The sequence below is a fragment of the Triplophysa rosa genome, linkage group LG7 (assembly GCF_024868665.1).
Source record: "Triplophysa rosa linkage group LG7, Trosa_1v2, whole genome shotgun sequence".
In the NCBI taxonomy this organism is placed as follows: Eukaryota; Metazoa; Chordata; class Actinopteri; order Cypriniformes; family Nemacheilidae; genus Triplophysa; species Triplophysa rosa.
This window is the reverse complement of record NC_079896.1, coordinates 22,664,600-22,686,020: the sequence shown is the minus strand read 5'-3', so window position 1 is coordinate 22,686,020 and position 21,421 is coordinate 22,664,600. Positions and strand designations below refer to the sequence as shown.

Genomic DNA, 21,421 nt, shown 5'->3' with positions numbered 1-21,421 from the left:
CAATAGAAGTCAGACATATTATATAAACACAGACCTTTATTTAGGAACCGATTAATCGTGATTAATTGATTTGACAGCCCTATTATGTTATATTATATTATATTATATTATACAATATATTACATCATATACGTTCAAAATATTGTGAAATTAAGGGGAATATTTTTAATATTTGCCTCTACATTAGACAGTGCATAAAGCTTTCCTGTGTGTTCCGTTAAATGCTGAGACTAGCTGTATTTAACTGTTGTCTGATGTTTATAAAGATGCCCTCTACAGGGGAGTGGATGGGGACTCAGGGCAGAAGTGGCCCGATGGGTGAGATCCCGTGCAGACGAATGCGCAGTGGAAGTTACGTAAAGGCCATGGCCGACCTAGAGGACAGTGACGACTCCGATGGAAGTCCCAAACCGTCCCCGAACACCACCGCACGTAGACAGAGCTACTTGCGTGCCACACAGCAGTCACTGAGTGACCAGTTCCCTTCCAGAAAGTAAGAGAACACACTCTGGCGGAAAATGAGTTAGACAAACGCTCATATTGAGGAAGAAACAAATGTAGGAGGGGACTTAATTTTATCCATTGGGATTATTTGTAAATACAGTAACTTTATATACACAATGTGTATGTGCCTTATCTTGTCTTTTTGAAAGTCGATAAGTACCACCAAACCACCAAAACAAGACCTGAGGTCTGATCTAAGATATTTCATGCCTTCTGAATCAGGAATCGGTTTATTTCTCTCACACACACACACACAGAATCCAGCTGTGTTTGTTCATGTGGTACATTAGGCACAGCTAGCCTCTCGCACGTCCACCATATGTCTCTCTCTCCTGTAAATTCACATGTAAACAGAGCTCCAGGAACAAATCTGCGCCTAATGACTTTTTAATTTCTAAACGTTATCTTGAGATTTTAACTCTAGCTTTATATTATACTCTAGTAAATATGAGCGTGAAAACGGGTCAAAAAACATTTTTGTTTAAGCTCCTCCCCTCACTTTTTTCCCATACGATTAAACTCCTCCCCTTCCCTGACTAATCTCATTTAAACCACTTCTTTCTCATTTGAAGCCACACCCCATCTACCACAAGCCCCTCCCCCTAATACACTGTAAAGCTCCTCCCCTTTTCCCACCTCCAGTCTTACCCTCTAACCCTGCCTCTCTCCAGTCGTCTGCTGGACTACTCGATGCTGCAGGGGGATTTGGAGGCTCTCTGGTCCCCCCTTCACAGCATCACTACCCTACAGCAGATTGGACGCTCTGTCAGGTTAGTGCAGTGAGGAGACTGCCCCCTGTCTGCCTGTCGGACAAACTGCAGCTCCTCACTGACAGCAAAAGGAGACGTCGCAGCCGAACCTGAATTCCTCTCAATTTAGGAGCGCTGAATAAAAATTGGAATCTCGTCATCCTAAAACAGTTCTCCTTTTCTGAGATGCATGGTTCTCTATGTATAGTAACTCTCTGGTGGCGTTCTCCAGGAAGTCCATATTTGGTCATGAGTTCATTACAGCATTTTAGATAAAAGAACTTCGAAAGAGAGAAAGCCTTCACAGAGTTTGCGGGATCGGCTGCTCCTCACCCTCTAACTGCTGAATGCTCTTATTAGATATTGAGTAGAGATGCTTTGCTAATTGGTCATTAGTTGTGTTGCTTTCGTCTGATTGGATAGTGTCTAAATACTGATTTATCAAGATGATGTTAACAGAATGTTAAGTCCTCTGATCTGAGCATTGCACATCTCCTGTGCTCACCAGACCTAATGACACCAATCGGATGAATGAATGAATTTAGAAAAATACATTTTATGATCGAATGTTTGAAGCAGATAACTACAAAGAGAATATACAAACTTGTGAATGAACCTTGGCATCACGGCTTAGACATCTCATCTGCTTTGCGCATAGTCACCAAATGAAGACTATTTTAAAGAGTGCACACTTCAGCTGTTTGTTCAGAACCTCTTCATCTTCTCTGTTTTCTCAGTTGTCTTCCGTCTCTGCGAGAGTTCTCTGGGAATCGGAGCCTGGATAATCTAGACTGCATGGGGGAACCAAACTGGGATGATGATGACTTCAGTCAGGGCTGCAGTACGTTGGGTCGTGGAAGCTGCATCAGTCAGGTCAGACGTCCACGTGACCTCAGACCACATTACAAAACACAAAAATGATCCTGCCTGTCACTGAAAATTACTTCAGCATCTTCATAGTAGCATTGATAAAGATGAGAATCCTCAGACATATCTCTATTCAAAGCTTGAAACGACACACTCTTGACTTTCTGTATTAAAGCCAACAGACATTATTGAAATGGGTTTATTATCTGACTTGAAAGATTATTCATTGTCATTCTCTTCTCTGCATGACAAATGAGTCGACTTGGAGATAAGAAACCCTGTGAATGAGGAGCTAGAGACATGAGTGCCTACAGAAATGGCTTTTTTATTTCACCGAATATTGGAGGAAATGTTACGACAGCACAGAATATACAGAACATTTGTACTTTTTTTCTGAATGAACTGAAGCCCCCAGCAAGGGATTTTCACATTAAGGACTATTAGACAGTCTTAGAATGCCAACGCAGATTTGACAAAGCAGTCTACCTAACCCCAACCCGAGACATTTTCTGACAGCCTAAATAATTTTCTTGAAGGAACAGTTCCTCAAAAATATTAAACCTTCACCCTCGTGTCATTTTAAACTGTTTGACATAAACAAGTACAGAGCCAACAGCTTTTTGCTATGCCTTACCGTATTTTTTCATCTTACATCACGTGCGTCTGTCTCAGCAGGTGCGAGACATGGAGATGAGCCAGCATTATGCAGATGAGCTGGATGACATGCACTCTCGTTCTTTCGAGCCTCCTGATATGCCCATGCCCACATGCTTTCGCTCTCGGAGTCCTCCTGATATGCCCATGCCCACATGCTTTCGATCTCGGAGTCATAGTTACCTCCGTGCCATACAGGCGGGTTGTTCCCAAGACGATGACACAGCGTCAATGGATTCTGATTCACCGCCACCCACTACGACGACGACCGTACGAACATATAGCAATAGTACCGGTAAGTACAGCTAAGAAGTAAATGATCACAATTACAACATTAACATAATAAACCAGTGTCAAGTCTTGAAACATGAACACAGATTTGAGTAAAAATACTCATTTTATGGTTTCTTGAAGAGCCCTTAACATTGACAGTACCTCTCTGTTGCTCAAAAGGGTTTTGTAGTGGGCTCTACAGATTATAAAAAGATAAGAAAGAAATTGTTATTTTACTGTAAGAACCGTTGATAAAAACCTACCTTTATTTTTAAGATGTGATGTGATGTGCTGTAACATGATCATATAAAAAAGTAATGTAATGTAATATAACATAATATAATAATTCTGCCTAAAGTTTTTATCCTCTAAATTATTATAGAATACATATTATGAAATTATGGATTATTATTAAATATTTGTATTAAAAACATTATTGTATTATTGCTCCTGTATGACATATCTTTTATTGCTCCCTGAACTCTCTGTAAGTAGCTTTGGATAAAATTCTAAAATTCTGCTAAATGACTAAATGTAAAAAATCTTGTCAGAACACATGACAATTTGTTTATAAATTTGTAAAAACCAAAGATATTGTTAAACACAGTAAAAAAAAACGTGGTTGGCAGTTATTTCCTTAACGCATTTATGAGTCATTCTACAATTAGGGGTACATGTCATGTCCATGGACTCTATTATCCATTTTACTTTAATCTGCTGTTTTTGTGCTGTCCGATTTGGTTAATGTGAGGTTTTGCTCTTCAGATCAGCTCTAGAATACATGTTTCTGTATATATTTCTTACAAGGTGTTTTAAAAAGTATTTTGCTCATGCATCTACATTAAATCATCCATTTACTTACTGTATGTCCGAGAAATTAGTGTCAACCCTGTTACTCCCCATATAACCCCCTATAAATCACCAATGGTTTGTTACAAAGTCACATGTCAAACATCACATGATGTCATTTCCTTTTTTGGAGGAAAATTTGAAGACCGTGTGGTAAGTCATAACTTCTCCTCTTCAATATTTTATCCATATTATTGTCTGCACATAGAGTAGATTAATTGACCGTCAACTGTGTTATCAACATGTTCTGTTGAACTTGCGTCACATGTTATATTTATAAATATGTAGAGAAAGAATATAAAAACATAAGTTAATCAAGGTCATGTACTAACTAGTCCAAGGTCAGCAGTTTGCACAAGGCCCTAAAGTGGCTGAAATGTCAACTGTGTTGCCTGTCAACCGTGTTACCATCGACGATTGACAATGTTGGCAATTCAGTGTTAATTTATTATAAAAAAATTAGAGCATAAGCTTGCTATATAATTTATTTTGCACATTAAGGGGATATATTATTCAACCACCTAGTTTATTTATCAAAAAAAAGAATACTGAGTTCCTGACTTTTTGGACCTAAATATAGAATCACTCATATATTCATTTTAACCTAAAATTGTTTAGGTTATTTAGCTGTAAATAAGTTGACAGAAAAGCAGTTTTTTTCTAGATGCCACACTACATTTGAGTACTGAGAGTGAGAGAGTGAGAGAGAGAGATGTCAAGTCCTGCCACGACAAAAGAACAACCAGCACAACAGAACAAGACACTGACACAACACACACAATCTGACACTATATGACAAGATCCTGTCACCCTCACTGAGAACTTTCAACAATACTTTGCTCTTTTTCTGTTTATATTGATATGTATATATAGATACTTATATACTTGTATTTAATTTTGATCATAATCTGTATTTGTGCACAATGTTTATATTTTCATCATGTAAAATTTGTTTTATCATGCCAATAAAGCTTCTTTGAATCTTGAGAGATCCGCCCTTCTCCAGTTCATTCACTACTACCCTCAAAAATGGGCGGGGTGAGATTCCCGACGTGAAACGGTTGCGTCCAACTTTAAGAGGCGGGCTTTGTGGGTTTGTCATCCACTGATTTGCACGGAAAGCTTTGACTGACGTCTCGTTCATTCAATGGCGGCGTCCGACGCGTTGTTTCCTTCAATAAAACTCCGCTGCATGTCACGAAGGCGTTTCCACGCAGTTCTTTATTTCCGCGACGTGGACGCACACAAGATGATGGTGTATTAATACAAATCCCCAAACACAGCGAAACAGAGCTGCATATACACGCGAGAGCAGGTACGGATCAGATGTTTTATTCCTTTCATTCAGAGATCGAGCTTAATGCAGATATATCTTATTTATATGTAACGTTACATATGTGTGTGTATTTAGGTCTTGCGCTAATTTTAAACATGTCATTATTTTGACTTTTTGAAATGTTTGCTACCTTTCGATTTCTTTTCAGATTTTTACCAAAATATACTGAAAATAATGGTTAGAATGATCGTTTATGTAAAGTAGAACAATCTTTTGTTTTCTCATCATTTAACGTTATATTCAGTGTTCAGTTGCGTTTGATTTAACTATCTGCAATATTGGCGTACAATTTTAATAAACATTTCATGGAAGAGGAAGCACAGTATTTCCAATTTTCTGTTTTCATGTTATTTAAAATGTTAAGTTTTAGCTGTAGAAAGCAGATATTTTGTGTAGAGCAGTTGAACTAGACTTCCTTGTCAAACAAGAAGCGTTTGGCCTCATGTGAAATCATCATTACAAAGGTTTTAGATTTCATGCATTGCTTTGCATCAGGTGTCTCTTTGCATTGAAATGCTGTGCATTGCCAGGTTCATGTGTCATTGTGACTGTTTGTTGAAGTTGTTGTCAAAGCAGCTCTCATAACATTTTTTGAAAAGGAAAGCAGAGATACCATCATAGGTACTGGGTTATGGAAGGGCTTGTCTTATCATCAGTTGGCTTTAGTGGAGAATTATTGCTACATCCCCCAACTTGTGATATTCTGCTTGCTGTACAGCCACAATTTACCTAAATGTTTTGTAAATGAATTGCGGCTCTGGAAATGTTGTATTAATTGACATACATATTTGAAAGTAACTCCTAAAAAGTCATCCAACACACAATCAACTTTTTCTTTGTGCAGTGAACTACTTTCATTGTAGTTTTCTTCTGCCATCAGGGTGCTTAACATGTTTTGACACAAGAGTCTGTGTTTTGAAATACGTGTTGTTCCTGGAAATGAGTAGATGCGGATGAGTCTCCCATGGGTCTCATTACATTCTCCTTCCATCTCCTTTCCAAGAGCAACTTTTTCATGCACTTAGGGGCGGTCTCACTTTTATGGATCTCCTCAATTATAGAACAGTTGCTCCATCAAACTATGAATCCGTAGCACCGAGCCGCTTTGCTGGTGTATTCATGTAATATTTGCTGTGTGCTCTATTTAGAATATGTCCACATTTTAGATGAGGTTTTGATGGATATAGTAGGTGGTCATTTTTAGCTCTTTTTCAAAATCTAGAGAGCCACCTACTTGGAAAACATTTCATTTCATTGGTGCTTTCTAAGATTAACTTATTTTGTCCAAAATGTAGTTTGCGATTTAAAGCCTCTGAATGTTCTTTGCTCGATCTAATTGTTTTAAGATTCAGTAGACAGATTAAAAATGTATTCCCGCCCGGATTACATTTCTCCCCGGGACTGTTAATGTTTTGGGTTTGTGTGAGCGTTTGCCATTCATTTCTAAAGTCTACTGCTGGCATCGCTGTTGAACGAAACTCCTCTCATTGTAATCTAACGTCTTTGTTTATGTGGCCGCTGTTGCTATAGTTAGTTCCGCTCTGTGGGGTTTTACAGCATTTAAAAGCAGCTGATGTAGCTGCTGACAACGGATGCTGTACCTGGCAACATTGTTTTGCTTAGGAAATGCTTGGAAAGTTGGAAAATATGGTGGAGCGATATTACCGCATTAACACTGATTTTGATCCTGCCTGTTGCTGAAGTGTGGAACACACACATAGAATAAATCTAAGTGTAATAAACAAAAAAAGGCTGTGTGCATATGTAATTGCATATAGTTAAAAAAAAAAAAACTTTTATTATTTATATTTTATACAAATTTTATCACACCCAGTGTTAGTGAACACATGCTGAATCCAGCAGACCTCACAAAAGCCTGTTAGCCAGAGAAAAATAAAGCTGATGTTGATGTTGACCGTTGGGTGTGAACAACTGTATTTCCAAAACATTTCATGTGTTATATGGTTGGGTTTCTGTAGTGGCTTTAGGAAAGATGTACTTTCACTATGATTGTTATAACCTTAGGGATGTTTAAACTCTCAAAATGATTACCTGAGGTCATGTGATCATTGTGATCTGCTCTGTATCACTAAGGAAAGTACACGAAAGTATTAGACCACAGAGAGATGGATTGAGGGCTGTGCCTGTTTAACTCACATTTATTAATCACATTTAATCAACACCTAGTTGAAGTTTCTGGCAATTGATGTTGTACTGATGAGTTTGCTTTCTTTTAACATAAACTTTTAAACAAATATATTTTTATGTAAAAATTAAAATGTGTGTGTTATATAAACATAATTTATATATGATTATCCAAAAATAAACATTGTAATAGAGTATCACAGTATTTTGTCCATTGTGACTATTTATAAATAGGCCTATATTAAAAATGATGTCCCCCTCAGGACAGTACAAAGTAAATGAAATAAAATAAATAGAAAGTAAAAAAGTAAACAAAATGACATTTTTATGATTGGATTCTTTATTCTTAAAATGTGTGTTGGTATATTTTAGTTTATCGTGTAGTATATTATTGAAACATATCATTTTTAATAGGGCTGTCAAATTGAGTGTGTAATAATATATAAAAAAATGATATGCATTATACACAGTGCACGGACATATATTATGTAAACACAAACTTTTATTCTGGATGCGATTAATCGTTTGACCGCCTTGATGTTTAATGAAATACAATACAGAAACCTTCTCCCTAAATTCCACAGAATTTACAGAATCGTTTTATGCACGTTCAAAAAAAAATGTAGTCTTACAGAAAAGTTATGTAATGAGTGTAATCCGCATTGAGCTGATATTCTTACCTCAGGGATCAATAAAATTTCTTTCTAAAAACTTTCTAAAAACTGACCAAGACAGCTGTTGTTAGTTTTTTTGCCACACAGATTTGGCAATACAAGACATTAGCTCGATTAGAAACCTCTCTGAAGACAAGCTCGAGGTCATTGCTCACTGGCTCTTAACTTTGTTTATTAAAGGTTAGAACAGGAAATCTGTGACAGGCTAACAGGATTTGTGCATTTATGTTTGACTCATGTGTGTAGTTTGTCTTATATATTATCACTATTGATGTTTGTGCGTGTTGCTCTTAGTTTTCCCCTGAGGCTCATTTTAGCCGTGTGTGTGTGCGTGTGTGTGTGCGTGTGTGTGTGCGTGTGTGTGTGCGTGTGTGTGTGCGTGTGCGTGTGTGTGCGTGTGCGTGTGCGTGTCCGTGTGTGTGTGTGTGTGTGTGTGTGTGTGTGTGTGTGTGTGTGTGTGTGTGTGTGTGTGTGTGTGTGTGTGTGTGTGTGTGTGTGTGTGCTATTATTCAGTTCTGAATTTCTGTGTGTATGCTGGTGTTTGCACAGAACAGATGTTTTATTCGAGTTCACACCAGACTGCTGGTGTATTTGTCATTCACATTCAAACATTTTCATCTGTCTGATCTTATCACATGAGATTATCACCAGAGCTGTCAACACACGCAAAATTGTGTGTGTGTGTGTGTGGTGTGTGTGTGTGTGTTGTTTGTGTGAGTGTGTGTGTACAGGTTTAGCTGTATTTGTGATAGCCAAAGACTCCTCACTAACATGAAAAATCACGACATCCAATTTATGAAATTTTACTGACCCTCTATAATGAAAATGCTCATAAATTTGACTTGTTTTGCTTTTCTGTAGGGCAAATCTACAGAAGTACGTAATCCGTACAGATTCCAGTCAAGTCTCAGCATCACGATTTCAAAGCTCGTATCATATATATTCTGCTTGCATAATCAACTAGAACAACGGCCTTGTTTGTTGTGTTTTTATGTCTGTAGCTCTCAATTTTAGAATATGTAAAGCTACTTATTGATGCCTAAAGGATTAGTTATTGTTTTCCATCATTATTAGCCAGGATGTTCTGGATTATCCTCATTTAGAAGAAAAGCTTTAGTGTGCAGCTGATCCTCATGCGCTAAATTGAAATTTTAGAGAGTTTTGTAGAGCAGTAGTTCTCAAACTGGGGGCCGTGGCCCCTGGGGGGGGCCCCGAGGTGGATCCAGGGGGGCCACAGATTTTGTGGCATTTTATGAAATATAGAAATTGTTCATAGATTTTATGCAATCAAACATCAGAAAAATAAGACCACCAGACAAAAGAATTGATGTTTCAGCATTGTATAACCGAATATGTTTTTGTTTAAATAAAAATGTTAAATTTAAGATTATAAGTCTTTATTTGGGGAGCCGCAAAGCGATGCACTCTACACAAAGGGGGCCTTACAACGAAAAAGTTTGAGAACCACTGTTGTAGAGCAGACGTCATTACATTAACTATCGATCGTTTTGTTTTGTTTTCATATTTCGACCATATTAGACAAAACATTTGCAAGACATTATGAAGTTGATAGTTTTGTCCTTGTTATTCAAAAGCAGAGTCGTTCTGTTCCACATCCGTTTTAGTTTTTTAGAATAGATGGACATTTATACATAAAATCATTAAAATGTGCTCCCAACTTCCTCTTGTCTCCATGATTTCTTCATGAACCTTCTGCCTATGAGGTCACTCTTACTATCCCACACACACACTCCATTCGTCAGCCTCCAGACGTCATCACAAGGTTTCGCCTATATGAGTCATTGTTTCAGTCTCCGTCAGGCAGACAGGAGTCGTGCACTGTTGTCAGTGTGTTACATAGTTGTCATAGCAGTGATGATGATTTACTTGTGTGCGTGCGTGCTCATGTTTTTATATCCCGGTGGGGACCTAAACCTGAATGCACACCAACATATGGGGACTCGTGTCACCGTGGGGACCAAAATTGAGGTCCCCATGGGCAAAAAAGATTATAAATTGTACAGAACAATATTTTTTTTAAATCTAAAAATGCAAAAAGTGTTCTATGATCTTTAGGTTTAGGGGTAGGGTTAGGGGATAGAATATACAGTTTGTACAGTATAAAAAACATTACGCCTATGGACTGTCCCCACGGAGATAATAAACCAGACATGTGTGTGTGGGTGGGTGCGTGCGTGTGTGTGTGTGTTTGATTGATGATGTCATAGTTTTGTTCTGTCATTGGCTGTCTTCGATTTACTCAATTTACTCATGGTCCTAGACTAGAGATGTTTGATGTATGGGATATGAATTAAAGGTCCAGTCAGTGAAATCTAGCGGCAAGGTTGCGAATTGCAACCAGCCGCTCACTCCACCCCTCCCGTTCGAAACACCACGACGGCTGACAGAGCATGGCGAATTATATGCAATATATATGAGGTGTATGTAGATCGAAATGGCTCATTCTAAGATAATAAAAACAACGCTTTATTGTGTAAGCTCTTTATAGGCCTATGAAGACATAGTTATGTATATTATATTGCATTTCTGTCAATAGATCCTCCAAAAAATGACACACTGGACCTTTAAATGCTTAATATTGTGATGATGATATTAAATTAACTGGCAATTAAAATGTAAAAGTAGGCCACACCCATTACTTAATGTCATAAGTATGATAGGTTTTATTTCTAATTTTATTTTTTCAGTGGCACAGTTGTGCAGTTTGATTCATTATCACTTAAGATCCATTTGATGCAAGAACTTAATTTTGATTTTCACTATTTGTGTTAAATTCACTGTAAGGGACAGTTCACCCAAAAATAAAATTCTGTCATCATTTATTCACCAAAGAGTTCTTGGCCACCATTGATTATACCATTGTAGGAAAAGTTACAATTGGTTATCAAGAACTGTTTAGTTACAAGCATTCTTCCAAAAACCAGAACAAAGAAATTTGTACAGATTAGAAACAACTTGAGGGTGAGTAAATGAAGACAGAATTTTGATTTTTGGCCGAACTGTTCCTTTAAGACCTATTTTAAGAGTTATTCAGTGAATTATCAACATTCTTGGATATATTAATCATGTTAAAGTTAGTAAATGTCAGGCATATGCAGGCATGTTGTTTTCTTGCGCAAGTATAACTTGGCTAATGAAAGTTTTGGGCAGAAGCGTCAGGACTCTTTCCACAGGCGATGATGCTGCTGATTCAGCCATTATAAGTGCACTGCTTCAAACTGAGCGTATAAATAGAACAAGACGCCTTTAATGTTTTATAATGGCTCTCATGGTGGAGAACTCAAGCATATATTCACGTAGACATTTTCCGGCTACATGCAGGGTTATGTTAACCATGGGCACACCTAAACTCTAATATCATCATTAGTCATACTGTACTTTAATGTACTAACAGTTATACACGCACGCATGACAATGTCACAGTCACGCCTTTGTGGGATTTTAAAAATACAGCTGATAGGCAGGTCAAGTCTTGGACATTCATCCATATTGATCCATTGGATATTGTGGTTGTAACGATATGGTCATTGGAAGTTGACATGTGTAGTTTAACAGATCAAATGTCAGTTGTTGTATCTTTCAGCAAGATACTGGCCCGACCTGCTTCAAATGTCATGAAGTTTTTGTTTTTATGACACACACATAGTTTTTGCTGTAAATGTAAAACCTTGTGGGAACAATTGAGAAGATAAATTGGTGGAACTTAAAAGTTTTGCTGGAATGTTTGTCATTAATGCTGTTTGTGAACGCTCACAGTTCGAGGACAAGCATGTTAGCACGCTGTGAAGTTTTAAAGGTGCTAAAGCAACTTCAGCATTTTCAGTAAGTGTCAATTATCCAGACGCAGTGCTGTCAGCAGAAAGTTCGTCTGGCAACTTTGTAAAGATTTTCGGCTTTTGGGATTTGTTGGGCTAAATGTTGATGATGTAATCTGCATTAGAAACATGCAGCAGTCGAACTCTTAAGTTATGGATGTGACTGCGTAACGTTTACAACAGTGAACAGTGTACTGCACAATACAGGCTTAACATAAACACACACTCTGCTAAACAAACACATCTTTTGTGCTGCATGTTTATCTAAATCTCTTTCGTATGTTTGTGCTGATTGAACACGTACAGCGGGGGTTTAAGTTTGTTTGATCCTGTAGGTGTTTATATTTTTATAAAATCTTTTGTCTTCTACCACTTATCATATCACAATTCATATTATTGATTGATTGATTGATTGATTGATTGATTGATTGATTGATTATTGAAAGAGAGTTATGTTATAAGAGGTCTAAATTGTATCCAATCGTATCGTTTCCAACTATTTTCATATTTTTTAAATTTGAGTGTGTTATTGTGTGGGAGAATAAAACGCGCACACACACAACTCTGGCGTCCAGATTTACCAGCACATCAGACACACACAGGATTCCTGTGGGCTTGTTGTGTTTGCCATCATTTCCATCTGCCAACTCCACCCCAGTCCTGGTGTGACTGTGTAAAGTCATGCTGACACACACACACTTTTTGCATTTTTAGATTTTCCAAAAATATCGTTCTGTACGATTTATAAGCTTTTCTGCCCATGGGGACCTCAGTTTTGGTCTCCACGGTGACACGAGTCCCCATGAGTTGATGTGCATTCAGGTTTAGGTCCCCACCAGGATATAAAAACAAGGCGGACACCCCTGAGTGTGTACATTGTGGGGACTTTCAATAGACAAAATGACTTTTATACTGTACAAAACTGTGTATTCTATATCTCAACCCTATACCTAAACTTCATATCACACTAACTTTTCTGCATTTCACATTTTGAAATAAACATTAATCATTTAAAATTGTGGGGACCACTGACTGGGTCATGTTTAGTACTATAGTTATTACATATCATGTTAAATTTTAATAGTATTATTTTTTTACCAAACCCTAAAACACACAAGCCTGTTGACATCACTCGATTTAAAGTAAATAAATCTCTCTATTTCACTCTCTCTCTCTTTCAGTGTCTCTATCTCTCTCTCTCTCTCTCTCTCTCCCACACTCACTTCATGTAGGGATGGAAAACAATAATATTGTTGGAAAGAAAAGGTCACAGATTGCGTTAAACCCACAGCAGTGTCACTATAAACATGGACAAAACACTCACATTCACACACAAGCTTATTTATACTACCTGTCAAAAATTTGGACACACCTTACTCATTGTTCTTCACATCTTAGAATAATAAAGTCATCAAAACTATGAAATAACTCCAGTGGAAAATTAAAACGGAAAAGTTGAATACATAAAGAATACAAACTTGTGTGTGTTACCTGTTTCTGTCTGTTATCTTTTATTAGAGAGGTTTTGATGACACAAACTTTAAAATGAGTTTGTATGTTTGTGTCTGCAGTGTCCACGTGTATGACCACCTGTAAGAAGGTGGCCCCGCCCCCCGTGCCACCCCGAACCACCTCCAAACCGTTCATCTCCGTCACCGTTCAGAGCAGCACCGAGTCGGTCCAGGAATGTTACCCTGACCACCACGGCCGCAGGAGTGAGGTCAACAGCCAATCAGGACGCAGCACTTCGTCTGACAGTCTCGACAGCACTCAGGCCAACTGTCTGGCCAAGGGGTCTCGATCACAGTTCCCTGTCGCCGCGCCCCGTGAACCCCAGATCCCAGCGGCTGTCGTGATCTCTCACAATCCTCACCGTGAGACTCGCAATGAGCAGGTGAAGGGTGAAGCTCTCGGTCCCGACGTGCCCCAGACAGACCCCGTATCACGACGAAAACTTTCTTCCATCGGAATACAAGTGAGTTTATCGAACTGAATTTGTGTTACAGACTTATTGTGTGTTTGTCTGCTCTTTAGATGTTCCTCCTGTTTGTTTTGTTGCTCGGTCGGTTAAAATCATATTATAAAATATAAAAATGTTATATAAACTGTGTTCTAAAATATTATTTGAAAAACCAACAATTATGATACATTATTTACTGCACAAAATGAAGGTTTGTTTAAATAATTAATGAGTACAGAACTTATAGTTGGGCCTGAATAATAGATGGGGAGTTCTTGGCTCCATCAGTTTTGAGGATGTTTTGCCTCCAATTTCTAGACAAAACATTTATTTATAAACGTACAAATAGTTTTAATTCTGTGTTTAGGTGGATTGTATTCAGGAAATCCAGACGAAAGTTGAGACGCCACCGTTGGCCAGATTCCAGTCCATCGGCGTTCAAGTGGAGGACGGCTGGACGTGAGTCTCGCTCTCTTCCTGTTTCTTCCTTTTTGATAAACATGACTTCATAAATTTTGTCATTATTTATTCACCCTCATGTCATTCAAAACATGTATATGACTCTTTTTTTTTTCTGTGGAACACAAGAGAAGATATTTTAAGAAATGTTTCATTGGTTTTGTGTCCATACAATGGAAGTCAATGGGGGGTCAATGTTGTTTAATTACCAACGTTCTTTAAATATCTTCTTTTGTGTTCTGCAAAAGAAAAAAAACATGTTGGAATGACACGAGGTTGAATCCCCGGCCTCATTGAATCTATTTGTGTTTGTGTGCGTGTTAGATTCAGCCGCTCCAGTAGCATGGCCTCACGGCAAGAGACGGACTCAGACACACGGGACCTCTCTTTAACCTCCATGACAACATTTCCATCCAACTCCAAACACGTCGAAAAGAAAGTAATGGTTAACAGCGCCAGCCAATCAGTAGACTCGCCACCCCTACTCTCCCTTGACAACGGTAATCACGATGATGTCGTCGTGACGACCAGCGGCCCCTCCCGGCAGATCCTGACCCATCGCTCGACCACGCAAAGCAGTTCTTCTTCATTCTCTGAGAGTTTAGATCCAGCCCTGGACCCCTCGTCACTGCCTCCACCCGACCCGTGGCTGGAAATCGGGAACGGAACGGGGAACGGAGGCCCCGCCCAGCCGTTGTCAGGGACAACGGGCGTTTCGGCATGCAGACGGGATGGTCATTGGTTTCTGAAGCTGCTGCAGGCGGAGACCGGGAGAATGGAGGGCTGGTGCAGTCAGATGGAGAAAGAGAACAAAGAACATCAGCTGTCAGAGGAGGGTGAGACAGAATCTAGTATTCTAAAATATTTCATAATTCATTTATTATTATAGACCAGTGGTTCTCAAACTTTTCAGAACAAGTACCACCTTTAAAAAAATTAGTTGTTCCATAAACTCTCAAATGAATAGTAGAGCTGTGAATCTTTATCTTTACACCTGGTCCTCCAATTCTAATGTATTATTGTTTTGTGTATTACTGTTTTCAAACTAAAGAACATGTTTTTCAAGTTAGTCAGCAGTAATAGTGGACACAAAACACTTTTCTGTAGTGCACTGTAAACAGGGCTCTGTAAACGACATTTATGGGGGATTTATTAACTTTGTGGGGACTTGCAGAAAGACTACAAACCTATATTAAAGACAAACCATGTGGAAAGGATATTTAACACAGAAGATAAATTATATCTAGTATATATATATATATATATGTAAATTATAAAGTATATACGTATACTTAAACATCCAGACAACAGCTGTATATAACAAACAGACACTCACACTTGACTGCAGCGGCTCTTGTCAAAGCGTGCATCAAAACTTAATAGCAACGTGCGCTTCATTGATTTAACCTCGAGTAGATGCAGACGTGTGTTGAATTAGCGCTTTACAGCAATAACAACCGTTTTACACAGCGGTTCAACTGCAGAAATACATAAGAAGCTTAATTTCCACGCAGCTCATCGGACGAGAGAGAGAGTGAGGGACTCACAAGTGTCTGTCTGCTCCCGCTCTGTGTTTGAGCTGCCTGTCACGCGCCTGACTTACATCGACCAATGATAAATAAACAATAATTCATACAACTATATTCAAATTCCACATAGGCTGAGATGTATTCCGTATTGATCTATCATGTATTCAACATTTGAAATTGTATTTAGAACGCGTAATGTAAATTAAAATATAGTTTTTAATTTTCTGTCGTGTCACGTACCACGTTCTCTTCAAGAACCCCTAAGGGTACGCGTACCACAGTTTGAGAACCACTGTTAGAGACGGTTTTAGCGGAAACATAAATGCTATGTGGCCTTAACTTAACTTCCGGTAGACCTCTGCAAAGAACCAGTAACAGTTGAGTAGTTTTAATTATAAAAAAAATACAATTAATATATAATAAAACATTCATATCAATGAAATATAAAAGAAATTGTTATATTATAATCAAACACACACCGGAAGTTAACTTTGGGCCAGGTGCGTGAATCCAATGAAACCGTCTAAAGTATAGTATACAACATTTTTGGTATGGTAAAAAGTTGTTTTGGTTATTTTCCAGGTTTTGTTTCTGTCATTTCTCTTGGTGGGACTGAATAGGTTGTTTTTTGTTGAGGTTTCACTCAATATTTAAGAAATTTTGTTCTGTCTCTTTAGTTTTGGGGAAGCTTCGAAGTGCAGTGGGCAGCGCTCAACTACTGATGTCTCAGAAATTCCTACAGTTCAGGGGACTGTGCGAACAAAACCTGGTAAGTAATACCCAAACTGTTTTAGATAACGAGCTTTATGTATTTCACTATTATTATTGTTTATAATTCATATTTTTATGGCTTTACTGCACAAATCTGTATAACTCTAAAGCCTTTGACTCACCAATGCACAAAAGGCTGCTTTTAGGCAAGGCAAGGCAAGTTTATTTATATAGCACATTTCATACACAACGGTGATTCAAAGTGCTTTACATAAAAATAAATAAAATAATCACAACAATTAAACAAGGAATTTAAAAACCTTTCAAATTATTAAAAAGAAAATTGATTTAAAGTTCATTAAAACAGTTTAGAATTTTAGTTCGGGTGGAGCCACCACAGTTTGTTTCTTTTGTGTCTAAAGTTTAATTGTGTTTTTAAATCGTATTATCTTCTCAATATAATATATAATATAATATAAATAGTGCTTTTACCCACTTGATAATCAGCACACAGACTTCCACCCATTTATACTGTACGAAACTCAAGTTACAGTTTGAGATTGTCGCCCTCTGCTGGACATCTGAGGAAATGCTGTGTGTAAATGGTAGCAGACAAAATGTTTTTTAAAGATTTTCATCTGACTCTGTTCTTTCGTCTGTTTAGAATGTGGACTCAAACCAGAGACCCACGGCTCAAGACCTGGCAGGCTTCTGGGATCTTCTGCAGCTCTCGATAGAAGACATCAGTCTCAAGTTTGATGAACTTTACCATCTCAAAGCAAACGACTGGAAATTACCAAGAGACTCACCTGAGAAGCAGGTAGAAACACTCATATATCCAGTGCGACTTCTGGAATGCATGTGCACGTCACACATTAATATGTATGTGATATGCACATTATAAATGTAAATATTTAGTTGCACATGAACACTTTTGTCTCTCTCCACTTTTGGCCCTGCCTGGTGTTCGACCTTCAGGAGAACCAGAAACCGGCTCCTCCAGTGCCCAAGAAACCCGGGAAGAGTAAAGGCAGTCTCACCAAAGAGAAGAGCAGCGACACAGGCGACAAACAGAGACAAGAGGCTCGCAAGAGGCTGATGGCTGCCAAGAGAGCTCAGTCCGTCAAACAGAACTCGGCCACAGAGAGCGCCGACAGCATTGAGATCTATGTACCCGAGGCCCAGACGCGGCTATGAGGATGAGAGACGAGACGTGACGTATCCAGTACACATTCAGCACAATGCTTAAGGGCTCGGCTCTCACACTTCTACTCCCATATGAAAAGCTGCTTTATAAAGAGAGAGAGAGAGAGAGAGAGGGGGTGACCAAAAATGACTGAACATCCTAGAAATGGCACTTTTGAAAAGACTGCCAAGGAAAACCTCACAAAGACTCCGATTAGCTGCAATCATTCATATTATTATTATTATTATTATTACAATGAATATTATGAGAACTCCTATTGATAATGATGTTGTGTCCTAAATTCTACAACAGATTGTTTTAAATGTTCTAATATTTTGTATAAGAACTCTTCTAACATTTAAATGTTTAGAAATACGCAAGTGTCCCACCGATCAAACCTGCGTATGCCCCCAGCTGAAATCACTGTCTTCCTGTCATAGATTTGTCTTCTTGACTTCATGTCCTTCAGCCAATGGTGTTGAACAATCCCTCATTTGATATGTATTATGTGTTGGATTGATGAAAGATCTTTGGAAAGATTTTCCAGCAGGAGTAGTTCGTCTGTGTTCTGTTCTTTTTTTGTTTGTTTTTTATGTGGCGTTTTGAATGAAAGGTGTCGTACCTCAGTCCTGTGTCCCGCACAGGTTCTCTTTTCTCACGGTTGTCTTTTCAGTTCTCACAAGTTTGTACAGGTACAGTACAGGGTGTTGTTGTTTTTTTAATACTAATATTGTGCCGTTCCATGATCTGCTTTGCTTTAAGGAGAAAACACTAAGCTAATATTGTATTCAATCAAGTGCCTGTAGTCATCGTTGTGGGTAACATTCACACCCTTGTAGCAATATAAAAAACATAACTTTATGAAAATTATTCACTTTCAGGGCCAGCAGACCCCAAAATGTGTAGTGTAGCCACCGTTTGGTTTAAGCCCGTTTTAGACGGTGAGCTAAATATATACTTTCATCATTTCAGTTTTTTCTGTTCAAGCATTTCTCCTTAAACAACGTCTTTATGTCAGAACCTTGTTAGTGTTTTGCTGCCATGTTTACTTTCTCCATCTATTCATTCAAGGCTCATATACATCGTGTTAATATCACAAAAGTTGCATGACAATATGACAAAAGCACATGAGCTTGTGTGAGTTTATTTGGTCCATAAATTGTAAGAAAACATCTTTACACACCAGAATGTCCCAAAAACATCAGTTACAGTTACAAATGATTTTTATTTTTACTTTTCCACATTTCAGATATATAATTTTGGGACCATGCTCATCATGTGGCTACATAATCGGTTTTCTAAAGCACTTTTGCATTCAGTAAGTTATTCATGCGATTCAGACAAGAGGCCACAAACACCCCCCAAACCTTCAGGATAGCTCAATGATCGTCTCCTATTGTGTGTTGTGTTGTTTCTAATGATGCAAATTGGATCTTCTGTTCTGAACTTCTCCCAGTCGTTTTGTCCATTAGGTGTCGGTCGGCCGTTAGCGCCTGTTTTGTGTGTTGATGGTCCTCTTATATTCATACAGACACATTCAGAGTGTCCCACAGCTTCAGACTGGTTCTGCTGGATAATTGATGTCATATCCTGTGGTCATTCATTAGATGATGCTTGGAAGTCAAGTTTAATACGGTTTATTTTGGATGTAGCAGGAATACATAGTTTGTGCCTCTCTTGTGGAGAATGAAATGTTTGAGCAACCTGCTACTTTTATATGGGTTGGATCTCACAGGACCCATCAAGAGTGTGTCCAGGTCAAATGTCACAAAGAATATAAGACGATTAGATAAGAAACAAAGAGACGATAATATTTAGCCTCAAAGCAAATTTGTGTCTGCGTATTTTTGTTTATATAAAGCGAATTTTACCACGAGTACACAGTTTAATGTGTTAAAACGTAAAAATGCGTATTTCATTTAATTAAAGTGAAATCTCTGGTGATATTTCATTTTAATGAGAATTATACTATTCAAAAATTAACTTTACACAAAATAAAATAGAATTACAAACATCTTGAGTAAAGGTCTTAAATTCAATCCAAATATATTTACTTAATGTCCACAATAGTTTGTGTTGTATGCATATCATATCTTAGTATTCTTGGCACAAACATATTAATATGACATCATTATATTGTATAAGTTATGAAATTGAGTTTACTGTTTATTTATCGTTTATTTCACGCCACAAGCCAAAGTGCCCAATTCTAATGTTCCACTCGAATCTCGAATATTTTTTTTACATTAAATTGAATGAAAATGTTGGCGATTCATTATATCTTTTAGCATAAAAATGTGAAATTCTGTTGTCTTTGCAATGTCGCAATATTTAAGATGTACATAAACATATATATGAATTTATGCAGTCCACATTTGAATCTGAAGTGTCAATAAGTGTCAATCAAGTGATTTTTGCTGTTTATTTTGTCGTCCATGATCTGTCACGCCAACATTCCATTTTGGCCACATTCAGCTATGATGTTTGAAATCTTTGAGTCTCTGAGTTTTGACGTTTCTTTTTGTGTTTGTGTCATTTAACATTCTCCGAGTTGGTAAGAGATGAAAACTTTATTTCCTGGTCACTTCCTGTTGTCTACATGTCTGTGGGCTTCCCTGAAGACATTATCACACAAGCACAGCCTCTTGTGGATTACAGTGTGTGTGTGTCATCAAAAGACACCTGCGTTTTGGGTGGCGGACAAAAATTTAAGCATTTTGGAGACGACTTTCATTTGCAACACGGGGATTTTTCACCTGTTCTCTGTTCATGCTGCTTGGAAGTTAGACAAACATTTTATACTCTGATAAGTGACTGATCTGCAGTGTAGGAACCCTCTCATCTCATCTGGGATGAACTGAACACCGGATGTTCACCACTCTGCTTGAACATCTCATGTCAGTCTCTCTCGGAGTCTGAACACCCTCTCATTCTTCAACTGTTTATTGTAGTTTTTTGAGGGCCGTCAAAAGTAAATGATCTAAATGCAAGAGTTTGTAGCAACAGGAATTAAGATTATTATTATTATAAAGATTGATAATCAATATTTTATGAAACAAGCACATATTTTACTGATTAGGGGTTTGTTCAGTACTGTATGTCTAATGCTATGACGTTTAGACTGTGTATGTCAGGATCTTTTGTTTAGGAATACAGTAAATCTGAGTCAATTTAAAGTGTGTATGACTGTTTCTTTACCCAGAATTACGAATGGAATTTCTGTTTGAACATAGAGGAATACTAAAAACCTGTGAAACGTCTGAGAAGATGCGTGTTTTTGCACACACCTGTGTTCTGAGACTGTTAACTGCACATTCCTGCGTACAAAAGAGCAAGATTTGCCACAGGCATTGGAAAAATGCAAATCTGTTTTATGTTTCAAAAACATATTGTTACACGTGCCACCACAACCCATTTGAAATAAATATTCTTTGAATTTAAACTTTAAAACTTAGATTAAATAAGATATGTATCAATAACTAGCATGTCTTAAAAAGCTTTTAGATTATACATGGAGGTACATTTATTTCCTGATAACACAATACCAACACCACCATGCATACTTCAAAAAATGAGATATAGTTTAAATAAAAAATAAATAAGTTGGAAAAATATATGAAAACAGTAACCATATACACAAGAGCTAAATAAATCGTGCGGTGATACTACATTAGATACTACAATTGCTG

At 37.8% G+C, this 21,421-nt stretch overlaps 1 protein-coding gene across 4 annotated transcripts in view; it reads left to right on the top strand.

The window, feature by feature from the left end:
- The window catches only part of dlgap4b (discs, large (Drosophila) homolog-associated protein 4b), an 86,573-nt gene extending 65,620 nt beyond the window's left edge, over positions 1–20,953 (top strand). Inside the window, exons 5-14 of one of the 4 annotated variants that reach the window (XM_057337674.1) lie at positions 267–493; positions 1,176–1,274; positions 1,991–2,126; positions 2,796–3,069; positions 13,459–13,862; positions 14,215–14,306; positions 14,631–15,142; positions 16,513–16,604; positions 17,211–17,366; positions 17,525–20,953. In XM_057337674.1, coding sequence (XP_057193657.1) covers positions 267–493; positions 1,176–1,274; positions 1,991–2,126; positions 2,796–3,069; positions 13,459–13,862; positions 14,215–14,306; positions 14,631–15,142; positions 16,513–16,604; positions 17,211–17,366; positions 17,525–17,743 — 2,211 coding nt within the window. In that variant the 3' untranslated portion in view covers positions 17,744–20,953. Of the gene's footprint in view, positions 1–266; positions 494–1,175; positions 1,275–1,990; positions 2,127–2,792; positions 3,070–13,458; positions 13,863–14,214; positions 14,307–14,630; positions 15,143–16,512; positions 16,605–17,210; positions 17,367–17,524 lie in introns of all 4 variants that reach the window. The other 3 variants (XM_057337673.1, XM_057337675.1, XM_057337676.1) reach the window with 3 other exon arrangements.
- Positions 20,954–21,421: the final 468 nt, after the last annotated feature.